The sequence below is a fragment of the Neopsephotus bourkii genome, unplaced genomic scaffold (genome assembly GCF_033783945.1).
Source record: "Neopsephotus bourkii isolate Nb327-2 ecotype Australia unplaced genomic scaffold, CSIRO-AGI_Nbou_v1 NB_1542, whole genome shotgun sequence".
NCBI classification, from domain to species: Eukaryota; Metazoa; Chordata; class Aves; order Psittaciformes; family Psittacidae; genus Neopsephotus; species Neopsephotus bourkii.
In genome coordinates, this window is record NW_026902018.1 from 3,394,557 (window position 1) to 3,419,111 (window position 24,555).

At 38.3% G+C, this 24,555-nt stretch overlaps 1 protein-coding gene across 1 annotated transcript in view; it reads left to right on the top strand.

Annotated features, from left to right (window-relative positions):
• Window positions 1–24,555, top strand: part of CCDC60 (coiled-coil domain containing 60) — a 58,085-nt gene that overhangs the window by 3,859 nt on the left and 29,671 nt on the right. Inside the window, exons 2-3 of the mRNA XM_061370925.1 lie at window positions 18,081–18,149; window positions 20,517–20,608. Coding sequence (XP_061226909.1) covers window positions 18,081–18,149; window positions 20,517–20,608 — 161 coding nt within the window. The remainder of the gene's footprint in view (window positions 1–18,080; window positions 18,150–20,516; window positions 20,609–24,555) is intronic.

A 24,555-nucleotide genomic window follows, 5' to 3' on the forward strand; every position in this document is an offset into this window, starting at 1 on the left:
CTGTCTGAGGTAACTTGTTGACTTTCTGCATGGCAGAAAGGTGGCCTTTCTCAGCAAGTCTTAAAAACAAGCCAAGTCCACAGAATCTTGAGTGAGAATTATTAGTGTCGAAGCCTGCTCTGTACTTGTCATAAAATTCTGTTCTGTAGTTCTGTGCTTGAGTAAATGGGTCACTAGATAAGATTGACAACAGCATCCGCAATGAAAGGTTTTAAGCTGGAAACTGGAGAAGAAAACAAAGCAATTTCTTTCAAGAGAAATCACACCGATGTTATTTGTTATTGGTGCAGTTAAAGATCTGTCAGGGTTTCCAGTTTAAAACCTGCCTCAATAGAAGACTAAAACCATGTATTTCAAGGCAGAACTTACAATGCAAAGAAACTTTTTCTTGCTGGCTCTCTGATGCAAAGGTCAGTTGTAATTCTTCTTTGCTCTGGGAAGAGCCGGAAAACATTAGTAGTGGGTTGTCTTCCTAATATCTCCAAAACAGTGAAACTGGTCAGGCCAGACTACACTGGTGTGGTGACATTCCTGATGCTTTCTAAATTGAGTAACCAATATTTGGAAGAGCACAGTATTTCTTTCCATTAACTACTCAAGTGTCTTTGAAAGTGAAAAACTACAAAATATTAGTATTTTCTAGCGTATTCTTTTCCATATTATCTGTATGAGGTAAATTACAAGGGTGAATTATCACTGGGATGGCTGTTATTCACCAGTGCCAAAGCATTGCTAGAGATGTTCAGATTCAATTGTTTCTTGTGGTATTTTGGTATGTTGTTGGCTGGTGGAATTGGACCCTTCCATGTCTTTCCACTGCCTGCTAAAGGTGGTTTCAAAGTCTTTACTGGTAAACACTTGAGTATCTCTCTAACAGTTTAAAAAAATGCATACTGGCAGCATGAAAGTAAGAATTTTGAGATGTGCTTTGCTTGAAAGGGTTAATTCGTATCTGATTTGAGGTTGTTTGGTTTGTTTTCTTTTTCTTGTACTCTTTCACCAGGCTCCTTGTGTCATGACAGTCTGTCAGCTCAGGAATTAGCGTCTGTATGGGCTGGTGTTTTGGACAGAATGAAAGGAACAAGCAAAAATAGGGAGGGTACAGAAGACACTGTAGCAGTGAGGGTCATGCTTTTGGCTTCCCCAGAGATCTAAGCTTGCCTTGTTTGTCCTTGTGCATTTCTGATGGAAAATGGGAGTGAAAATGAGAAACACAAAATTATGGCCAAGATCTTTTTTTCTATTTTTGAAGCCATGACTGCAGTGCATGCCCTCTGAGTATCAGTGTGTGAACTAAAAACCACTGCAAATCAGCTTTGGCTTTGCCCTTCCATTGCAATACCCATGCAAGCCATGACACAATCTATTTAATCTTAGTTATCTGTTGCAGATCATGAACAAAATAAATTTCCTGAGTGCAGCACAGGAAATCTGGGAAACTTGTACCTTTTTTTTCCTTGCTTTCTAAAATCGCAGCAGTTTACAGCAGATTACATGCTAGAAATGCTCTGGGACAGAAGGGAAAGAAATAGGCTGTGCAACAGAAGTCAGTAGTTGGAAAACTGCCCTTTATCAATTGACCACAGCTTATCACCTTGCTATTGCCAAAACCTATTAGGGTGTTATGTACAGAGCATGTAAACCTAAAAAAGCAGGTGCAAGCACAGTGACACTGATTACAGTTTCAGAGTTCATGGTGTCACCTTGTAAGAAAGGTTCTGTTGCTTACAGGAATGAAAGGGTGTGTTGTTTTGTGCCTGAGAGACATGGCTGAACATAACCTACCACACAATGGGGATACAGGTTTGCCTGCCTTAGGTTTCCATGGAGATTTCTTGTACCTAATGAGCATAGGTGGATTTTGCAGGTAGATTTTCCTTTGGCTAATCTTCTTTTGTTTCCTTTCTTTTGTATGTAATGAGTAAAAGCATGTTGTGGGTAGTTTTGTTTGGTTGTGGGGGTTTTGTTGGTTGGTTGGGTTTTTTCCCCTATTTGGTGTTAACCAGATGCAGTTTGTGAGGTGCTTGTGGGTTTTTCTTCTTTTTGGAGTGAATATACAGGGAAGCAGCTGTTCTGCTCACTCTATATGTGTGTGTGGAGAACCAACTGTGAGTTCTGTATCAATGGTTTGTCCTACAAGCTCCATAACCTTTCTTGATAACTTACATGTGCAAGCCCTCAGCCTGGTAATCATCAGGCAGGACAGAATTTGTGCATACTATTCATCTAAAGTGACATCTTTGCTTCACTTGTCGTGATGAAAGCTGATGTACACTTCCAGCTTTCACTGCTAGCAACAAGCAAGTGAAACTCCGGTTGTACATGTTTTATGGACAATCTTGATTTCCAGTAAATAGAATGAGTTGCTCAAGTATTTCCTTTAACTGTTTTCTACTGTTTACTATAGCCTTTCACTGTGTTACCAAGCACAACACTACACTGCTTTTCCTTTTTGAAATACTAACAGATAACTTGTTGCAAAGACACTCGGAGAATGTTTGGAAATGAACAGCCTAATGGTGTGCATCTCTCTCTTATGACTTTCTTCTCACCCATCCAAGGAGGCATTGACCCACCAGACATTTGCAATGTAATGGTAATCTACCATTATCTTGCTGCTTTTATGCCCATATTATTAAATGCTAGTAAGCCTGAATGCATAAGGTTTGAGGGCATATTAGAAAGTGGTTGGCTATGGAATAACAGGAAAAGATATAGAAGTTTGGTTATGTGAAAGTGGTACTAAGAGGAGGAGTGGAATGAAAGATAAACAGAAGCTGTGAAGTGAGATGATAGATAATGGTCTTGTCATAGACAGAACCAGAACAGAGTAATTGATGTAGGAAGGAAAGTTCAATTCTAGACACATTTTATCAAATTCAGATACATGCCTAAATTGTAATAGCAGGCAGCTTTCTTCCTCCTTCAACAAATGTTACGTCAGATCAGGCTGGTGGACTGTACACAGCTTGTTTTCTTTTGTTAGCCTGAACCATAAATGTATTTGTTTTAAAAATTAAACCTTAGTTAAAAGCCCTTACTAAAAAGTTAAAGAAAATGTCAGTCACACCATTTCAGAGGAAATAAAATTCTTATTTGCAAATGTCCATGGATAAAATGGGGAAAGATTACATCATATTGCAGCAAGTCAGACAAGAGGAAAACAGCATTGTCAACCAAGTATTTGAGATGATTTAGTGGGCATAGCAAAGCTGCTGTTATAGCAGAACTTCTGAATTTAATGTTTTATTCTTATCTGTGATCTGCTCTGCCATTGTATTCATCTGTCTGTTAGAAATTCTTGGCTATTCTAGAAGAGCAGCAGTCCTTCAATGCTGAAGTGGTGTTGTTACTGTTAACCATAGCATTTAAGTACTCATGTACTGAGAGCTTTGTTGAAATGTTTTTCTTCATGGCCTTGCGAGACTGACAATGGTTACCTTTCTAGTACCTTTGGAGAAAGTGACTTGAGAAAGTGGATTATCTTGACTGATTGAGTATGGAAAGTATAAACCTGGTATTATAGCAAAGAACTTTCTGATACCGAACTGTTGTTTTTTCCTACAGATGTTCTTGTGTTGTCTTTTAGAGTATGAAGCAAAACTGGTGATATAAATGAGACTATAGATAAGATATATGTGTATGGAACTATGTTTTAAGACCAGGCTTTTTTTAAGAGTGGTAGTCTTACTTTGTAACATGAATATTAAATGTTAGGTGGCACTCCTGACCTGAGCCTAACTATGTGAAAATGTTATGTGCTATAAAAATGCAGATTTTATGATCAGTAAATTAGTTTGATATATCTGTGGAACAGCAGTAACCAGTAAGGTCCACACAGTCTCCACGCTATTAAGTTCCAAAAAGTCTAATCCATTTCAAAAGTTCAATTTCTGTTCCTAAATGCTGCTTCCATAATGAATGAAGGGAAGCATACCGAATGGAATAATGCATTGTTACTAAGGTTTTAGTAAACTTGCCAAATGTCAGGCTGCTGGTACAGTCATGGTGCATTACACTTCTGTGATTACAGCTCGAGTTGTCAGTATAGCAAATTGCAGTGCTCACCTGGGTTTGGGAATTGATCTGCAATATCATGCCTGGGGCAGGAGAGAAGTGCATTGCAAAGGTTATACTTTACAGGGAATATTCAAAACTTAGATTTTTAACAGGTTTAATGTCTGCTTCTTTTAAATAGTACATACAAGTATTTTGTTGGCTACATAACCAAAGAAATAGATTATTCCTTATGTCTGAAGAACCTGGCTCTCCCCTCTCTGCAGTGTGAGAGTTAAATCACTTGATAACAAAGCATTTCATCAAATGGTTACTGTTGGGAGAGAATGGGAAAAAACATTTTGATATTGGACTAGAAAGGCTATGTAAAAAATTATTACTGTTTATGGGTGTGATCAGTTTAGAACTTGCATTAGACAGTAAAGTTAATACTCTAATTCATGGATGAGTTTCTGGTTATACTGTGTCACTCTGATAGCACAAAGAAATGTTAATGCTGATCGTATCAGACACTGGTGGATTTCTTTAATGTCACATTCAATGGAGTTATGTCAGGAACAAATATATGTGTACCAGTAATGGAAGAAATTGTTTCAGGTGGGAAGGCTGAGCTCTATTGTACATGTGGAACTTAAAAATCATTCTGTGTATGTGATCAGTAGTAGGAAGTGGTAAGTATTTCATTAGGGGTAGGAAAACATGAACAATAAGGAGACTTTTACATTTGGACGAGAGAAAAAATAATCAGAACTGATGTAGAAATGCAGGATTAAATTTCTAAATAGGTTGGATTGTGCTCATTTCTAGGAGGGATATATTTATAGACCAGTTTTACCCCAAATGATGCCAAAAGCACTTTGCAGGCTGAATGTAGAAGTCGTATCAGCCATCCCTGGTTAGCTGCAGTCACAGAGCAGAGCAATGCTACCTGAGAATCCAGGACAGAAAGTGATGAAGAATAATGTATCCAGTGGAAAAGAAGAGGTGAACATAAATGAGCAGACAGCAGTTGAAGCAAATCGAAGTTTAGTCAGGATGTCTTGCTAATTCCCTCCAAACTCTGCATGGCAGAGCAAGAATTGTCTTTCTCGCAGAGAAAACAACATCGTCAGGGGAAGTTGATTTCAATGAAGAACATAGCCTATGGAGTGATATATTCCAATTTAAGGATGGTTTCAAAGTGAATGAAGGCATTCAGCAGTGAGGGGGGGAAAGGATAATAAATAAAGCTTGAGTTTGGCTCACACATGTGAAATCTAATTGGTGGTCCTGCTTTCCTTGAGACTGTAGAATGATGTGTCTCAACTTGCAAGCAGTGGACAACAGCACTTTCCGTGGCTAAGGTAGCTTCTCCATTTTCATGGAATGCCTATAGAAAGTGTTGAATGCACAACAGAGCTGGGGGGTAAGGGGGGAGACTGTAATTAGGGAGAAAATGACTTAATGGAACATTACTGTATTCTTTGTAGTATAATGTGACCTTTCCATTAAACTGTTATACTATTTGCACAGAAGGAGAGCTAAAAGAGAGGATTTTCAGGGGACAACAGTCAAGTTAATTAGGCAGCTATGTAACTGTCACTCTTTGCATTAAGTGCTCATAAAGCAGTGTATAGGGAATGGAGTTATAATGTTACTTTGGATTCTGTTAATCTTAAAAAAAAATAATAGTTTGTGTTATTTGTGAAGACTAGGCTGTGACATTGTTTGGGGTATTGTTGCCTGGTTCCTGTTTTTCTGGTGTTTTAAGAGGGAGGCTTTAACTTAATTCCTCAATAACTTACTGCTAAAAGGTTTATGCATCCTCTCTGCTAATCTAAAGGCAAAGTTCACAATCCTTATTGGAGTGTAATATTTAAATACATCATATGCCTGTCTGTCAACCTCAGTGGAGTAATTGTGGAGTAGGGCACAGTTCTTCAAGTGAAACACTGCTAGATTTTCGTCTGCAAGCATTTAACTTCATGCGTACCTACACAACTTTGTTTAAGGTTCAAAAGATGCTTCATAAAGCTATTGTGATGTGAATCCATAATTGCTCATTCATGCAATACATCCATTACAAATATGCCTTTTTTTTTAAGGATGACTTTGACTTTTTTATTAAGCTTACTTATTCATAAAAGGCAAATTCTAGATTTATTAATTTGGGGTCCAGATGACAATCCATATGTTTGAATTAAAGCAAAGCTGTTAGGGTTATTTGTAATATTTTCTCTGCTGCAATTAAAGTTAGGTTGCAGTAACTTACAGAATCCACTGAAGCCTCTGGCTAATTCTAGTCACTGTGAGTGCTCTCCGCTGTGTCTTTTGCCTTGAGCTAATGCCTGTGGCACTTCTGGGAGGGTGAAATCATGTCATTCCTCATCTGTTAGAGCAGTCCTTGGACTGCAGCACTCAGACTAAAATGTATTTACTTCAACAGTTTTGTCCTTGATGCTTCATTTCCCTCCTGCAGGTACGACCAATGGTTCCCACTGATCAGATAACCTCATTTGTCTTCCATGCTGAGGATCCTGATCTGTCCAGGTGGCATCATTTGGTCCCACTATGTATCAACATTTCCCTCCTAGTGCTTTAGGAACCCAGTGTTCTTGACCTCTGCTTCCAGTTGATTCTTCCCTTTCTCCTTGAAGTCATTCTTTAGGTGCTTGTACCCCTTAAATCTGTTAGGTCCCAGTTTAGGTAAATGAAGACTTACAGATTTATTAGGTAACAAATGATCCTCATAGCTAATTGCTTGCCCTGCTCTTTGAGGAGCTATTCATTTTAAGAATAAATGAAGCTATCTCATAACTATAGCCTAAAAATAAAGGGCAAACTTTACTTTTTTCACTGGAGAGTTAATGGCAGCAAGTCAAACCTGTCAACATCTTGACAGGTTTGGAATAAGACTTTACATATGGTTGATTCCCCCATGACTAGTCTGATACCATGTGTTACTGTCTGACCCCAGCTGACAGGGGTCATCCTGATCTGCGGTCTGCTAACTGGCTATGTTGGATATGTCAGAGAGGCTGTGACACAGGTAGTGGATGTTATCTTGTGGAGCCTACATGCAAAGCATTCCCTGCTAAAAAACACATGAAAGTCCAGCAGCAGTGTTCCCCTCCTACCATACAACCTGCTGCCAAACACATGCCTGAATACAGGGGAATAGGAAACAGGAAAGGTCTGGAAGTCTGGGGGTAGGTAAGTCTTAGGACTAGTACTTTCTTCCAGTTGTGGTGATAATGGCAGGTTCATTGGCTGGTTGGTGAAGAATGGTGTGGCTGACAATTGGTTCACGGTGGTCAAGTGTTACAGCCTTAAGCCACAACATAAAGGCAGTTTGGTAATGGCAAAGATTTTTGCTCAGGACAGACTGAAATAGGTGGACTGTGATCCATGTTCAGCATGACAGTAGGACTGAATTGAAAGGGAGTTTATACTCCCTTTTTGAATGTTTTCTAGAGCTGGTGTTTACTGCTCTATTTAGTGTTCATCAGTTATGCCAGAGCTACAGGTATCTGCCTTTCATACAGTCCATATATTACATTGACAAAATACTTGAAAATCTGTAACGATTGTCTTGTTATTAAAACCCAAACATATTCCTGTCCAATTCCATTGTGATGGGTTTAAAAACTTGGACCTGCTTCCCCTCTAGTTCTGAACTTGTTTTCCAAAGTGGACAGGTTGTTCAGCTGTACAAGGGAAGCCTTTCCTCTAAGGCAGCTTCTCAAATATGTGGTACCAACATAGCATTAGCTTAGAGCATGTGGTTAAAATATTCTGTCCCTTATGCTGCTTTACATTATTGATACTTTGTCTTAGGGTTACATATTTATGCACTGAAGAAACTAAGAGCCTTTGTACTAGAACAGAAACACATTAAACTTTGCTGTGAACACTTGCAGCAGGTGATAGGTTATCTACAGATATCTACCACACAGCACTTCGATTTTTTTATTCGGTTACCCTGAAATGTTAGAAGTTAATTCCTGGAGTCAGTGTCAGCCAAACTGACAGTGGATCAAAGCTGGGAGACAAATTGCTCATTACAGTTGAGGGAGCTGAATGCTCTGTGCAGACAGCTGTACGATCACTGGAGGCTTCTCGGGCACTTCACCTGCAAGCTCTGCCTCCATAAATGCTCCTATTGCTGGTGAAGCTCATAGGTGGATTTCTGTAAAATAAGCTTATTTTAATGTTCCATCAGAGGCATTGCTATGTTTTGGAATTGTTATTTGTTTGCTTGGATTTGTTTCCTGTCACCCTGTTTAGAGCTTGTGTCACTATGCAACAGACTGTGCTATAAACAATGATGTTAATCCATGAAAAATGAGAAATTAAACCTTGGCAGTATCCTTGTGATCCCATTCCAGGTTCATCAGATTAAAGATTTATTTTTATTCTGACTTTTTCTAAAAGCTCAGCAGCATGGAATCCATTCAGCTTTGCTATCTGACACTCAGAAATCACTCTTGCTGACAGGGAGCTCTCTTCATCTTTTAGTGAAAGCAGATCAAAACATTAAAAGAAAAAACACCACAAAGCCCAAAACAAGAACAGACAACAAACCTTTCCCAAACAGGCACTTTGCTATCACTTTGCTATTTCCATTAGCTCATCAGAAGTGTTTCAATACTTCCCTTTTAAGAAAGCTGCTTTCAGTAAAATATTGTGCACGCAAGTTTTTTCCCTTAAGGTATTTCACTTTCAGCTGTTCTCCTAAATTAATGTTAGCTTATATTATCAATGTGAGATCTGAATTGGTGCATGACAAGGACTGGTGAGTCAGAGAAAGTTAGCTATGTAAGATAGAGGCTTTGGAGTGAGGTTTTCCAGCATCTATTGGTTGTAACATTGAAGTATGAATGTAAGTCTTTGTGCTGTTTTGCTCTGAGGTCAGCTGGAAGACACTATTGCTTGAAAACAATGATTTAATGGCAATGTGACATACAGCCTTAAAACTAATGGAATACAAAATAGGAAATCAAAACAAAGATAATGCTTAAGGAGAATGGGCCACAGATGTAATGCAGTCTGTGTGTGCAGCTGGCACAGCTATCACAAAACACTTCTGAAAATAGCTGTCCTTTGAAAAGTCAAGTTCTGGCACTTTAGCTGTGGCTTATTCCCTTATGTGTCAGATGTTAGCATTTGGACTGAATTTCTTCTACAAGAAGTGTAGAGTAGTTCCTAAATATTAATATTGTAAAGTCACTGATAGAATGATACAGGGCTTTATTTGCAGATAACATTCTCACAGATTTGACTAGGTCAACTAACTTAATCTGATGATCCAGCCTACACTAGCTGCAAACAAGGAGGATGTGTGTGTGTGCATGCTTAAGTTTTACTATAAATTAAAAATCCATAGTAAAGAGAGGGCTTTTTTAGTACAGTATGTTCCATCTAAAACCCATGTAGAGCTGTTTGCTAGGAGCTTGGTATAGCTATAAAGGGTATTTTGGACTTTGTATCATGATTAAAGAATACTCTGTAATCTTGCATAAAGTATAGCCACAGAGATCCTTTTCTTGACGTGTTCATCTGTCTCATGTTTATCACGGATAAAGTTGGTGCCAGCCAGTCTGTGGGTACACATTCATTCTGGTGTTGCAGTATGGACCATATTCATCCCTGTCAAAATATGGATTCAGTTAAGATCTTTATCCCAGCAGAGAATTTGACCCTTTGACAAAAATATGGCTAAGTGAGATAAAACCGTGTTTCAGAATGTAGTTATCTTTGTTTGTTAACTCTGTATTTTCAGTTTACCCGGGGAGAATGTGCATTTATATAGCAACCATTATATATCTTTTTGTTTGTTGTATGGAAAGTGTTACTGAAAAAATATTTTAAGAACTGTTTAAGCATCTTTACAATCTTATCCTTCAACTTCCACCCAAAAATGCAAGTTTGTTTTAGGGAAGCAACAGGAGTCGCTGCCTGGAAAATAACAATGGAACTGTCAGTCCCATGTTGTGATGTGCATGTGGGGAAAATATGACGTTTAGGGCTGGCAGATGTACTCTGTTCATTTTACAGGTCATTAAATTTCTCATTACACAAACTCAATCATCTAAGTTTTTAAAATATGATTTAGACTATCCCAAAGATTAGACAGTGTGGAAGATAAATGTAGAAGTTTAAATTTTGAAAGACAAAACAGTTTGAAAAACTGATGGATGCATTCCATAATGATCCTACTGTAGTATTCTCATTGCCTAGCTACTCCATATGGAAGGTTACATTCTGACCTTAGATATATCATTGCCTGCAGAGCAACACCAAACAAAGGTATTGTATTTGCCAGTCTGTGTAGAGATTCTGATTAACCTGTCAGCATTCTTGGAGGAGAAACCCCCCCTCAAAACTTTCTCCCTTTCTCCATCTGTGAACTGAGTGTAAGGTTTGTTTGCCAAAAGCTTGAGATAACAGCTACCACTTTAGAAAAAAGTGCTTGGTTTTGATAACTATTGGCCTGTGGAATAATTCATTTAGATTTCTTCCTTGGAAAGCAATCTATTAACATGGCTCTCCTCCACACAAGTGTTCTTAGGAAAGCTGTAGTTGAGAGGAAGTGATGTTTAATCAGCTGAGCTTTCTGTTAATGTTGGCTTTTCCATTATTTTCTTCCCCAGAAATATGAGTCATTACGATCCCGGAATAACAACATTTAGAGTGAGTGCCACTAGTGAGCTGAGAAAATACAAGTGAAACAATTGCTCTAACAAGTTCAGACTTAATCTTTCGCCATACATTTCACACTTTCTCCTCCAATCACAATATAGCTGTCCAGTCTTTCCAACACCTTCAGGCTGCTGTTACATGAGGTTTAGATATTACTCAGTAAAAAAAAGAGCTATGAAACAGGAAAAAAGCATTTATCCTAAGCCTAAGACACTGCTATTTTCACTAGAATGTGTCAGTGTCACAGCTAATTCTATACTACCCTCATGGATTGTCCAGAAATTAGATTCTTGACATATTCCTAAGACTTCTCAGACCTTTAAATAAAGTAAGTACAACCTTTCACACTGGAATTATACTCAGTAATTTGACTCTAAGTAACAGGAAAATTCTCTAAGTCCTTTCTCTTTTCTCTTTTTTTTCCCCAACTCAAATCCAGGTGGATGCAATCAATTCTAATAAACCTCACTCACACAAGCTATTGGGTGTTCTGAGCCATTAGTAAAGCAAAAAGCACCCACATAAAGCTGCTAATTTTGAACCCAACTTTCATGCGTGAAAGAGGTTTTATAAAATAAGTTATGAAAGTCACTGTCTCGGAGCTGAAGCTTTTGGGGCTGATCCACTGAGTGTTCTGTTTGCAAAGCAAAGCAGGACTTGCTTCTGCATCCCCACTTCCTTGCAGAGGTGAATTTAACCATAATGAGTTGCTCATTCTACTGGTAGTATTCCTGCCTCAAGGCCAAATGAAAAGACTTTTTCTTCCTACACCTTTCCTGTAGATGTTTTATGTGAGCAGGGAGAAGTTGCTTATCGTGTTCTGGCTCCATATATGCAGACAGGGTAATACCACACTCTGATTTGACAAGAATGTTGTGAGGATTTATGTCCTAAACATGGTAAACTGCTAAACAGTAGTTTAGTAATGGGGATCATGTAAGTGTTATGAATAGGCAAGCTTTGGAGTCTTCACTGCTACTGGATGCTGTTGTAGCCCCTGTGGTCTGTGTCTTATGTCCTACCCATCACACTCTGTGCCTAGCTACACATTTGTGACCTCCAGGTGTGTTACTACTCATACCTGGGAATGAAGCCAAAGGAGAGGCAAGATCCTGCTCTGGTTTATTAGCACACTGACAAGAATAATTGCAGTGCCTTAAATAGTTCCTGCACTGGTGTTTAGTAAATAAAAGCCAGCCTGGGAGAAACCATGGAAGTCCAGAAGGAGACAGGAGGTTTGGGGGATTTTTCTTTTTCTGATCCCTGAGTAATGATGGAACAACTTGAAATTCTAACATAGTGAAGTGTTAACAATCTTCACAGCTGAGAACAGGGAACAGTGGCCAAACCCAACCATTCACTTCTGCGTGACTGCTTGTTTAGTGAACTAATATCCTTCACCCTCTTTTCTTTTGTGAGAGAAGTGCTTTGTTCTTCAAACAGCTGTGCCTTAGTTTTGTGGCAATGTTCAACTTTGGTGTTCTTTGTCCTCTCCCAGGTGGCAGGCATCGTGCTTTCTATTCCATGGGGCTTATTGATTTGGTCAAAAGTAATTAAAGAGATAATTTGTTCTCAATTACATTTCCTTGAATTTCCTGAGGCTGTAACTCTGCTCTCCAGCTGTGCCCTCCTCCAGCTCCTGGTCAAATTAACTTTGTTCTTGCTATGAAATAAAGCAGAATAGCATGTGCTTTTTTTGGTTGTTGCTTTTGGATTGAATAGAGACTCTGTGCTGTAGCAGATATTGATCTGACAATTTTATTAGGTGCTCCTGCCTTGGTTCATGAACTTTCATGGGTTTAGCATAGCATTCCAATAAGAAATTCTGCGTTAGGCTAGCAGAAGTAAGAAACTGATTTTTAGATATGTTTATAAATGTTTCTATTTTGAGTGTCCTTTGTGCCTAAAGGGTTGTTTTCACCACTTTTGTAACCTATTTTAAGCTCTAACTAAATGCAAGAAGATCTACTGTGGTGCAAAAGGGCTTTTCTTCTTTCAGCTTAACACGAGCTATGTTAATTTCTAGTAGAATGGATTTTTGGTAATCCAAAATGTCTATGGAATATTTGTAATTCTGTCTTCATTAGGGGCAAATATCTAGAAAACATTAGCTAAGGCTGAGCAATATTATCACTGCCAGTATGCACCCAAAAATGTGCATAAAGGGTCTTGGCAGTGTTGCATATACCTAAATCACTTGCGCATTGCCCAGAGACCATGTACATGACAAAGAGAAGACAGAAATATAAGCAGTATAGAGAAATACTGCATAGAAGTGATTTATTTTTTTTTTCTTCTTTCCGTTGCCTTCCAAAATTCCACATTTCAAAACTTTCAAATCACCCTAATGACAAGAGTTTATGGAGACTATAAAGATGGCAGCTGAAATAACATAGTTGCTTAAGGGGTTAAAAGTAACTAGGGTAAATACACTGACAACAGTGATGGTACAACTGAGATTAGTTAGATCCAGTTGTTTTATAAAGCTTCCCAAACTGACCAGAATTAGTAAATGTTCTTTGGAGACAAGAAAATAGAGCATTTGTCCAAGGTATTTGAGAAAGGGAGGGGAATGGGTGGAATAAACAATACCAAGCTATTCGAGTTGGTTTTGTTATGAGAACAGCAGTTTTGCTGTACATAGGCTTTCCATCACTATAGTAGCTGAATACTTCATAGATCTTAATGAAAGAGAAATGTTATTTTTCCCATTTCAGATACAGGGAGTAGAGGCACAATGAATTTATACTAAAATTCATTGTAGTCAAAGAAAAAAAAAGCTTCTGCTAGCTGGGATAAGGTGTTAAATATTTTATTTAGGAAGTCAGAGAACATTTCTGAAATAAAATTGAATCTACTTATTCCAAATTTCATTGGCATGCCTTCACTAGCAGACAACCTTCCTCTCACTTTTCAGCTGTCTCCTTCCATTCTCCTGATATGTCTATACAGACAGTAATGAGTTCACTGAAGTGCAGAAGGAGACCTACCAGGACTGGAACTCCCTTGCTCATTAAAACTACTCCTGGCAAAACAGTGGGATAAGTGCCCCTTTCTGTTGATAGCAGCACCATTTCTGACCAGAGACCAAGGATGGGAAGCTGCTGCAATAGCTCTGATTGAGTGCTCCCCTTGGCAACAGACATTCTCAACTGTAAAGGGCTTTGCATTATTGATACGCTACAGCACAACCTTAATGAATCACGTATCTTGTCTTTGATGCTGATACACATTTATATCTCCAGATTTAGTTGTGGCTTTTGGTTTTAGTTTTTGTTTCTTTAAGCTGAAGCACTATAATAGCATTACTCTTAAAGGAATCTTAATTTTCTGCAATAGTCCTTTGTCTTGGAACCTCTCTTGTTTAACTGTAAATTCCCTTTGGTCCTGATGTCTGTTCTGTGTTCCCACATTCTAGTGAAAGGGCAGAAAGGGTCAGTATTGAGTAGCAGCAATAAAAGAAGAAATGGGGGGGGGAAATGATGTACTGGGAAATCGGAAAACTCAGCTAGAATACTGCCTTTAAAACTGAAAATTTAGACTGCCACTTGCAGCACAGCAGTAGTCATCTCTATGTAATACTTCACAAGAGCTTTCTAAATATTTTTGTGAAATTAAATATATTTCACCAGGTTGAGCTTGCATTTGGGGGACTAAATGTTGGCTTCTGATGAGACTGCATTGCTTTATTTTCATCATAAAGCATTCACTGCGTATGAATGGAATCATAATGCTCCCATTCAAGTGATATATTAGAAGGAAGAAGAGTGCAATAAGTGTGTCAATCTGCTAGGTTTGACAATAAGTTACAAACTTACTGAGTTACCCAGAACTGCACTTTGATTCCCCATCCCTCGCTGGCATATATACCACCAGCTCAGGCTATTGCCCCAAAAAGTCTTGGAGAAGAACACTGGATATTCTCCAATGTTACAGAATGACATCTGCAAAGGTGTCAGGTGTGTAAAATAAAGAGAATGTTTAATAAAAGGAAGGATTTGTCAGAGTTAAACATTTTTAATCACCAGAATTATTTAGTAGAGAAAATGAATGTACTTGGGAAATGTTAGGGTAAAGTTCAGAGTCTGCAGGGAGCGGGTTTCAACTGAACAAGCTATTTAAAAGAATTTGTTCATGCCAGAATACTTTAAAAGCCTAACATTTAAGATGAAGAGGACACAAAGAGCTGCCTATGGCAGGAGGCAGCAATGCCAGGGCAGTGAGAAGGGTCCCTCCCGGCCTCACGGGAGCCCAGCGCTAGGCAATTGGGTGACATCGAGCTCCACCTACTGCAGTATTGCTGCAGTGTTGCTGGAGCTCGTTTTACCTGGAGCTGCTGGATGGGTTCCCAACAAAAATGACCGTAATCATTTGCATGAAAAAGTTTTGGGTCATTTCCTCATATAATCTGACTTTAAGGTAATGCTTCAGATATCACTTTATGATTTTTTTTGTTTTTATAATTATTGTTTCTTACATATGGAGCAGTGTGAGATTTTGTTACTTCACTCTAATGAAAGCAGGAAATGATCACTGAAGCAGGTCTTTTGATGGCTTAAAAGCAAATAGGATGAACTATGATGGAAGTCTTCATAAGCTGGAAACACTAAAAAAACAAATTCACCGCTGAAACTCCAAAGATTGTTAAGATTGTCATGATAATATATTGAGTTTAACAAATTAGATGGAGCAGTATTGTTTTCTTTCCACACTACAAATTGAGTTGTACTGTTCTATAATTATGTACTGTTACCATTTTAAGCTCAAATTGCACCTTTTCAATACATAATGTTGTAATGAAAGATAATGTTGTGGGAAAGGAAGCTATTCCCTTCTGTTTCCTGTGATAAGACAAATTGAATCACATTATCAGTGCCTGAGTGGAGGGGATGGTGTGCTGCCTCCCCTCCTGAGCAACTGTGGAAAGGTTAGGAAGGTTCATAGCTCTGTTATCCTTTCCTCTGGCTGTCCAGAGACTGTCAGGAGCAAAGCAGACTGGAAATTGTGCTCTTCGTGGAGTGTAAGATGCTTCTGCTACAAGTATGGCTTTATCTATCATCTATCATCTATCTATCAATCATCTATCTCTCTATCGTCTACCTATCATCTCTGTATCATCTATCTATCATCTCTCTAGCTACCACCTCTCTATCTCTCTAATCTATCTATCTTAAAAAACAAATTACACCAGTGTCAGGCTGCTGTGTGCTACTCCACAGCAGAGATGAGAGAATCAACACCAGCTTATGGTGTTGGATTTTCTTGCTTATTGTGCTATGGGGTGATGCTGTCTGTGGTGGTTGCATTACAAGTGACAAATAGATACGCAATGCAGAGAAGGCAGCCATATGCAAATAGTAGCAGAAAAGGAGAAAGGAGATTGAAGGATGTCCTAATACTTAGAGTTGCTTGAACTTTTTATTGTACTTTCAAAAAAAATGTATGGTACAAGTTAAATATGGGCCCCAATAGGAAAACTTTCCAGTTTAAAAACCAAACTGCTTCTGTTTAAAAACCAAACCATCTTCTCTGAAGGCATTTCACCAACAAAGTTTTCTGTTTCGTCCATCTGGCAGCTTTCTACCTATAAGAGTGCTCTGAAATTGAGAAGGGTAAATCAGAATACAAGTAATTATTTGTCTTTTAGCATTATTTCTGTTCTGGATAGATATGTTCTGTCCATGTACTACAGGAATGTAGTTACAAATATCTCACACTTATGCTGAAAATGTTGCAGGGGGGGAGGGTTTAATTCCTTATAAAAGGCTTTCTTTGGCAGTTCATTTCCAAAATCCAGTCTACTTCAGAAGGCCTGTTTTTGCAGATCAAGACATTTAGCATTCCATTCAGAATCTGCTTCTTACTACAAATAGTTAAAATAAATAAATTTGATCTGTGAAAAAAACATGCCAAATATATGATGATTAAATTTATGTAGTGGCAAATACTTCAGTTTTGTTTTCCCTCAAGTTCAGTGTAAGAGACTCTAGATTGAACGCATGTTCATCACCAGTAACCTGTATAGCATTTCCCACAGGTGAAGTGGGAAATGGAAAAATAATTCCTCTCCTGTTGAGTGTGTGGATGAGGTTTTCTCACTCAACAAGGGGAACTCTTGGGTACATTGGTACCCTCTGAACGACACATGCTCCAGAGCAGTTTTGGTTTGCCACCTGTCTCTGCTGCTGGCCAGTCTTGGCCAAGTGCACCCCAATTGCATGTAACAGTGGCCCTTCAGACTTCTCTTTGACATCTCATTAGTTCAACCTTACTCTGGCTGCAGAAAATCATCCTTTCATTCCAGCTACTTTGCTCTGGGTTTGGTTTCCCCCCTAGTTTTCTACTTGTTTCTGGGCTGCCTCAGTTATTTATAGAAGAACTTTGGTGTCTAGAGTTCTCCAGTGGATAAAGATTCTGTTCTTTACACTTTGAACTTTTGTGCTGCTGAAATGTTGCATAAGAACATAAAATTGAAAATATTTTTGTGCCTTCTTAAGTCAAAATTCCAACAAGCAGAATGCTCTGCCCTTGATTTTTATTTCTCTTAAATACTTGAATGTTCTCAAGCTTTGCTCCATTGTGCAGAAGCTATACAGCATAGCAACTGTTTCATCCACAGCTCTAAGGCTGCTGTGAAGCAGCCTTTGTATGTTGGCTCTGCCCTGACCATATGGATGCACCTTCCTAGGTAGGCCCTGCAGCTTTGCTTGGAATCAATAAATGAGCTCTTTGATCTAAAACTAGTGCAGGAAGAAATGCCTGTTTTCATATCCTTTTATCCTGAGCACTGCAGCCTGAGTGAGCTGAAGTCTTTGATTAATCTCCCTATATAATTCTTTTTAATAGGAAGGAATATGTCTTCCTTCCACTTGAATAAACTGATGGTTGAAGGACTTCTGAAAGAGTGCTTGTGTTTGACTTCAGGGCTTTTTAGGAATCTGTGCCTTCCTTGTGGGTGAAAGCACAGACCCAAGAATAGCTGTCTATCCACAGTGCATATCTTCAGGGAAGAACAATTGCAGGTAAGTAATTTTCCTGGTTTTGGAAATTGGATTTTCTTTTTATGTTAGTCACAGTAGTCTATATAACAGTCTCCCAAGGGAAAAATGACATTTCTCAAAGCACTTAAGTATAGTAATTTAGCAAACATGTATGCATTTTGCACAGTAGCTTGTCAGCAGGTACATCAGATGAGAATCTACTTGTACACCAGAGTTACTTAGTAACATTTTAAGTTTTTCTACAATAGACCAGCCATTATTTTTACTTTAATTTGCATCTCTATAGGAAAAACTTATTTGTACCACTTAATTTTGAAAATTATGACCTGCTACAGTATGGGTAATTAGCACTGTTTCAAATATGATTTCATTTATTTTTAGGAATCGGTGGGGAAAACACCAAAAGAAGTGGCTGAAGTTACTATTGGCAAGCACTCTTCACAGCCAGAGGTGAGACCACTGGTGAAGCTTCAGTTCTAGAAGACTGATCTTTAAACTAAATTACAGTTTGGCACAGAAATGGCTGACACATTCAGAATGATTTGCATTTCAAAATTTCATATTTTTATAAAAGTATACAGGTCACTATTGTGCATCTTTAGATCTCAAAACCTTGAAGCTGAAAGGGCTGTTCCTTTGGGTGTTATGTGGAGCTGCAGAAATAAACACTTGCTGAAGGTCTAGCCTCCACCCAGGTTTTCAGCCTTTGCTTGGTGAGGCCTTAACCTTCATTTTTCAATATTGAAAGGCCTGGAGATAATTTTACTGAAATGACACTTATTGGTCAGCACAAAACAGTCAGTTGGTGAGTCTGTTCTAATTCACCTAAGACTTGCCCAAGTGTATGTTTTATTTGACATGTACTTAAGTCTGTCATACAACACTGCAAGACTTAGTTCAGTCTGTGGCTATCTATCCCAAAGCAACTCAGGTCTTATAAAGATAAATAAAATGTTGGAATTAAAGTACATTTTAACTTCTCTGTATGGATTTAATGATTTACCTGAATTTAATTTGATGATCCAGCAAGAAGATTTAATTTTCTTCATACATAGTCTTTGTTAGCTTATTTATAATCTGATCCAGCTCCTTTCTCTTTAGACAATATTGAATGCCATGCAGCTGATTTCATCACATTTTTTGTATAAGAGAAAAGAATAAAATACAATCAAAAGAGAAAGAATGGTGTATCTACAATTAGATGAAAACTGACAGCTAACACTAATGATTTTGTAAGTGTCTAATTTAAAGATTTTTTCTTTAAGAAAGCAACCACAAGTGTTAGCCTCACTTCAGCATCCTTTACTATCTTACCTATCCCAACACAATGCTTAATTTCCTTTTTTCTCTACCTCGAATCAGTCAGGTTTGTCAGAAGCTAACAAAGTTGAACAGTAAGTTGAAAAGTGCTGGGGAAATCCTGCTAAGAAGTGCCACTGTGCCAGGTGTTCTACTGCAGAAGCTCTCTGGCCTGAGTACCAGAAACATCCACTGACATTCATTTTGTGTTTTTCTCTTTTCACTTCTCTGTTACGATTCTTATTTTGATCTATACATCTCATTGAAAAGACTTCTTTTTGCATTTTCCACAATGTTCTTTTAAAGTTAAAAAGTTACTAAGAAAGGGTTGAAGTGCAGCTCAGTCATATCATAGAAGCTGTTGACCACAAAGAGCACCAGTTGTCTCAGCAATGAAAACCAATACTTCGATGTGCATAAAGAGTTGAACTAAGAGTTGCAGTCTCTCTGGAGTAGGCGAGCATTTTCTCTATAGACCCAGCTGAGATCTGCAATATCCTATTGCATACTTTCACAGGTGCATAGGGAAGTATCTTTATTTCTTGGAATTAATTTTCCTGGAAACTTAGGACATTCATGCATGTAAGGGACGGCCTCATGGAATAGCGTGGACTGCACTGCAGTCTCTACACACCATCACTATGCTCCCAGTGGATAACAGTTTTAGTCATGCACTTTTTGCACACTGACAACTGCCTCTACTGCATATTTTATTACCTAACACATACAAAGCCCTGCATATGCACAATGCGCAGTCATGATTCTATGAAACTGATGCAGCTGCTCTCTGGAAACCCCAAAGGTACTTCTAAGCCAGGGCTAGTTCAACAACAAATACAAGCTTTCATCTGCGTGTGTTTCAGTTCCTTAGCAGATCAGAAGAACAAATGTTGAGGGCATTTTGAACAATGTACTGAGTTGGTAATTTTAATTCTTTTACCTAAAATTGCTGACCTGGTTTCTTCACTCTTAAAAAATGAAAGGGGAGAGAAAATAAGAAAACTACTGTGTTCTGTACTCCAAACCCACCTATGTCTGTGGAGCTTTTCCTACTGGATTGGTTCCTATAAATGTCAATCTCTCTGTTTTGGGCCTGATTGAAAAATTTTCTGGACTGGGACTTGTAAAAGATTTCTCCCATGCATACTGTTCATAGTTTGTTAATGCATAAGCACTCGCAGCAGTCATTCCTTAAGCCTGAGCCATTGAACGGTCTCCTCTTCCTGTCTGGTAGTTTAATGAAGCTCCTGGGTGCTTTAACTGCCTGTAAAATCTCTGTCAAACTTGAAGCCAGCCAATGAGTTAAAAGCTGTTGAAACACATGTACACACAGGCATGCACAGCAGTGTCATGTAAGACTTGTTTACACGCTTGTGAAATGACACAGTGCTGTCCCAGGTGATGACCATCTCAGAAAATATTTGGTGATTAAAATGAAGCCCGAGACTGCACATACCTTCTCTATGCTGAGCTCTTGATTAATACTTCATTATCTATTTTCAGTGTGATCACTTTCAGTCTGATGCACCGGAATTGGTGAAGAGGCCCTCTCCACTTAAAGAAACTGGAAAGGAGCTGAGGACTCTTAGTGAATCTCTAGCTAGCACAAGGTAAGGGAATCCAGAGCACACACACATGGGACAGTCAAAGCTGAAGGAATCTTTGTTTCTGCAGTGGCAGCAGTTGAATTATAGATGAAATCAACTGTGTTGACAGCTTCAGAAAATTTGTAATTCCTCCTTTATAGGCATTATGTATACTCAAAATGTTGTCAATGCTGTATAAGGAATGATTGTTTGATAACTCTATGTTAATACTATATTGTTTCACTGCTCATTATGAAGGTGATCGTTACTTCTTTGCAGTCTTTTGCATGGCACAGTGCTGTGCCAGGAACTGGTAATAAAGTAGTAAAAAATGAGCAATTTTAGGACATATAATCTCCATTATGTGATAGAAAATCACAGTGAAAATATCTACCAATATTATAGAAACATCTGTGTGGGACTTATTTGGAGTATACCAACTGGAGGCTCAGGAAGATGCTGCCATACAAGCAAGAGATTTTTGTGCCCCTTATCTCACGGGTAATGAGCTGTTAGGATGGGATGTGGATTTGTGATCCCATATATACTTTTTAGCCAGCTGAGTTTGGACAACAACTCTTATTTTATGGGAGTGACTATAGAAAGTAGGTGGGTCTAACAGACTATAGCAAAGTGTGCTCTGCTATTTAGGCACTCATTCTCTCAAATGTGCTTAGGCCCTGTTGTCACCCACGTTTCAGCATTGGCACTGCAGGCGGTACTGTAGTTGACAGGGCTGAGGCTTCAATATGTTTTTCTGTTGCAATTACATGCTCTGATTGCACTCCCAACTTGCCTACAGAGACCATTCACTCTATTTTCCCTGTATTAGCTTAAACAGTTGCTAAGCTGAATAATAAGCCTTGCAGTCAGTGACTCCAGGGTTTTCTAAATTTCCCTGGAACCTTCTAGCTTTCTTGATGTGAGTGTTAAGCTAAGAAATGAGATTCATTTGCAACTGAAACAGCAAGCAGTAGTACAAAAAGATGATTTATATCTGGCAAGGTTTAGTTACAGCCTGCTGCAAATAAAACTGATAAATTACCACTGCCAGCCCCAGGAGGGTACAAATTGCACATGTATTTACAGGTTCCTAGACTTTAAGTCTTTGAAGAGCATTCACTAGGTAAAAACAGTTGAATTAAGGTAAGCAGTTAGACAGGCATCTATATAAAAACTTCATAATTAGGTTAAATCTAAGCAAATATAGCAGTCAAGGCAGCACAATACTTTATCAGCATATATGTTGAAGATAAATTGGGCTCTTGCATTGTTTGACTGAGATTAGCTGCATAAAAATCAAGGAGGTTAGAGAAAGAATAGCTTCTGTTGTAGAGGAATCAGAACTTCACTTTTCATAATAATGTAGTGGTTGTAAAATATGGAAATATTTAAATCACAGCAATTTCTAAGTTTCATACTAGTTACTTGTGATAACACTGTATTCTACATTCTTCCTTTTCCTTATCTGCACTGATTTTTATTATTCATTACTCACATTAACTTACTAATAACTAATATAAGTAATGTAAGTTAACTTATTGTTAATTCAGTTATAGTGATTTTTCACATGATTAACTCTAAACAAAATAACAAATGCTATGTACTTTGAAGGTTGGATATGCTATTTCAGTAAATCATGACTTGGTGTTGCCATAAATGCCCTGTTAGTTATGTTTGACTGCCTGCATTCCTTGTTCATTGCTAGTTTTCAGTGGAATTGTCTCCCCAAGGTCAAGTTAAAGTTCTTTTGATGATAACCTGCCAAAGATCAGTTTACTTCTTGATATATGAGTTACAGGTGCTTGGAGCTTGCTTTTGGTTGCTTTATATTCTTTATTTTCAAATGAGCAGGATGAAAAATACTTGCAAGTGTTCTGTAGAGCAATGTTTACCATCACCATTGGTACTAAAAGGCTTGATTTGTTAAGAGATGAACAGATCGATATGTGGATGTTTAGATATAGCAAACTGGACTCATTGCAATACAACTCACAGGTTGAACAAATGAAGTGTAATTTTAATAGTAGGTTAACACTTGATTTGATACTGTTGGGAAATGTGCTTTTGAAATGCCAATATGAGCTATGTGGCATTTTTGTGTCCCTTGACCAGCCTAGAGGCTTTAATTTGATAACTCTTAGAATGCCTAGCACTCAAGTACATGAAAGCATTGCTTTATTCACCTCTGCAGCACTGCTGGGTATTAGGTGGATAAATACTATTACTCTCATAAGTAAATTCTGAAAATCAAATTGGGGATGTAAGATTAATTACCAATGGAACAGCTACAATTGGAACTTGGGTGTCTCAGGTAAGGAAATTGCCTTACTGATCCTTCCCGACTTCAGTGATGCCTCTGTTTCTCTGATTCTTATTTCTGAAATTGCCCTTCTACATTAGAAGCTCCAGGGAAAGGCTTCTTCTGAGATCCAGCCCATTACTCTGGGGGAGTGCAGTTGTTTCTTGTATCAGATGAAGTGTTTATTCTAGCCTACTTTTAACTGAAGACATTTGTGTTTCCTGCACCACATTATGATAAATGCAGATTTGCTTTCCACTGATTTTTTAATAGTAATGCAATCTGCAAAATTATGTTAAATGTAGATTTTTAATGATGTGAATGCACTTGATCCTAATGTGTTTTGATGTATCTTTTCTCTGAGTGATTAAACCCACAGATTTTAGACATTCATCCCTCCTCCCCTCAGGAAGCCAATACACCTGAAGGGACAAACAGGAATATATTCCTTTATGCACATTATCAGCAGAAGTGTCAAGTCCTGATCAGCTGTACTTGCAGCACACCCACAGCGGATAGTGGTGATGTGCAATTGTTCCCAAGAATCAAACTTGGTTTGCAGAATCTTTTATACAGAAGATGGAAAGAACCCAATTCCATTTTAATATCCCAAGCAGAGTTTGAAGTGCTGATAAGTAAGAAAATATCTACCTGTTAAAGCATCTCCAACTTTGCCATCTCCTTCCAGCCTCATAAATCTAATTCAGTTGCATTCAAAACTAGCTTCATGTGATTTCAGATGCCTGGGGAGAATTATTCCCAATCAGAAGTTTTCCATGACAATTGAAACAGGTGTAAGATTAAGAAAGGGAAGATTTAATCTTGTGCACAAATGAATATACAGTTACTTTTTACATTTACTCAACAGTAAATGATATCTTTACACACATTTGGTTTTTTGAAGATCAGAAAAGTAGAATTGTCAGGGCTTGGTCAAAGTGGCTTAGTGAAGTGGTCACTTTTAACATCAGTTTCTGGAAAGCACTGTTAGCTGAACAAATGCTGAACTGAAGCTTACCTGTTATGTTGTGTCATACAACACATTCTTTAAATTGTAATCCAAGTAGCGAGCCTGTAACATGCCTAATAGAATTTATTCTGTTTACTGTGGCAATTAAATCAGGAATCCTACAGGTTTTGTGTTACTCAAGGAGTCGAGTATGATATGAGATCGAATGGCTTGAATGAATCAAGAAAACAGATTTCTGAAATCTGAACTTGCTTTCCAACGCTTTCTGAAATGTACAGTGGCCAAATGACCCAGCATGCAGGAAAACATCCCACAGCCTGAGTAGCTGGAAATCAAGGGCAAGGGTATACACTGATTGGTGGTTGGGGGACAGGGGGGTGGTGGTGTTTATTTGAGTGGGCTTTTTGTGTTGTTTTTTGTTATTGGTTGTTTGTCTTGTTTTTTTTCTTGTGCTGTGTAAGCCTGGAAATTCCTCTGTGTATCAGAGAAATTCCTCTGTGTGTCAAAGCTCACACAGTGTCACTGTGTGAGCTTTTAACAATGAAGATGCATTAGCCACTCATCTTGAGGGTTTGCTCAAGTTCCTTTGACTAATGTCAATGTTCATGTATGGGGTGAAAAAAAGGTAAGAAAAGCAAAGAATTCAAACCCACAGACTAACCAAATCTTGCAATACTGAGGCTGTGGGAAACAATGTAA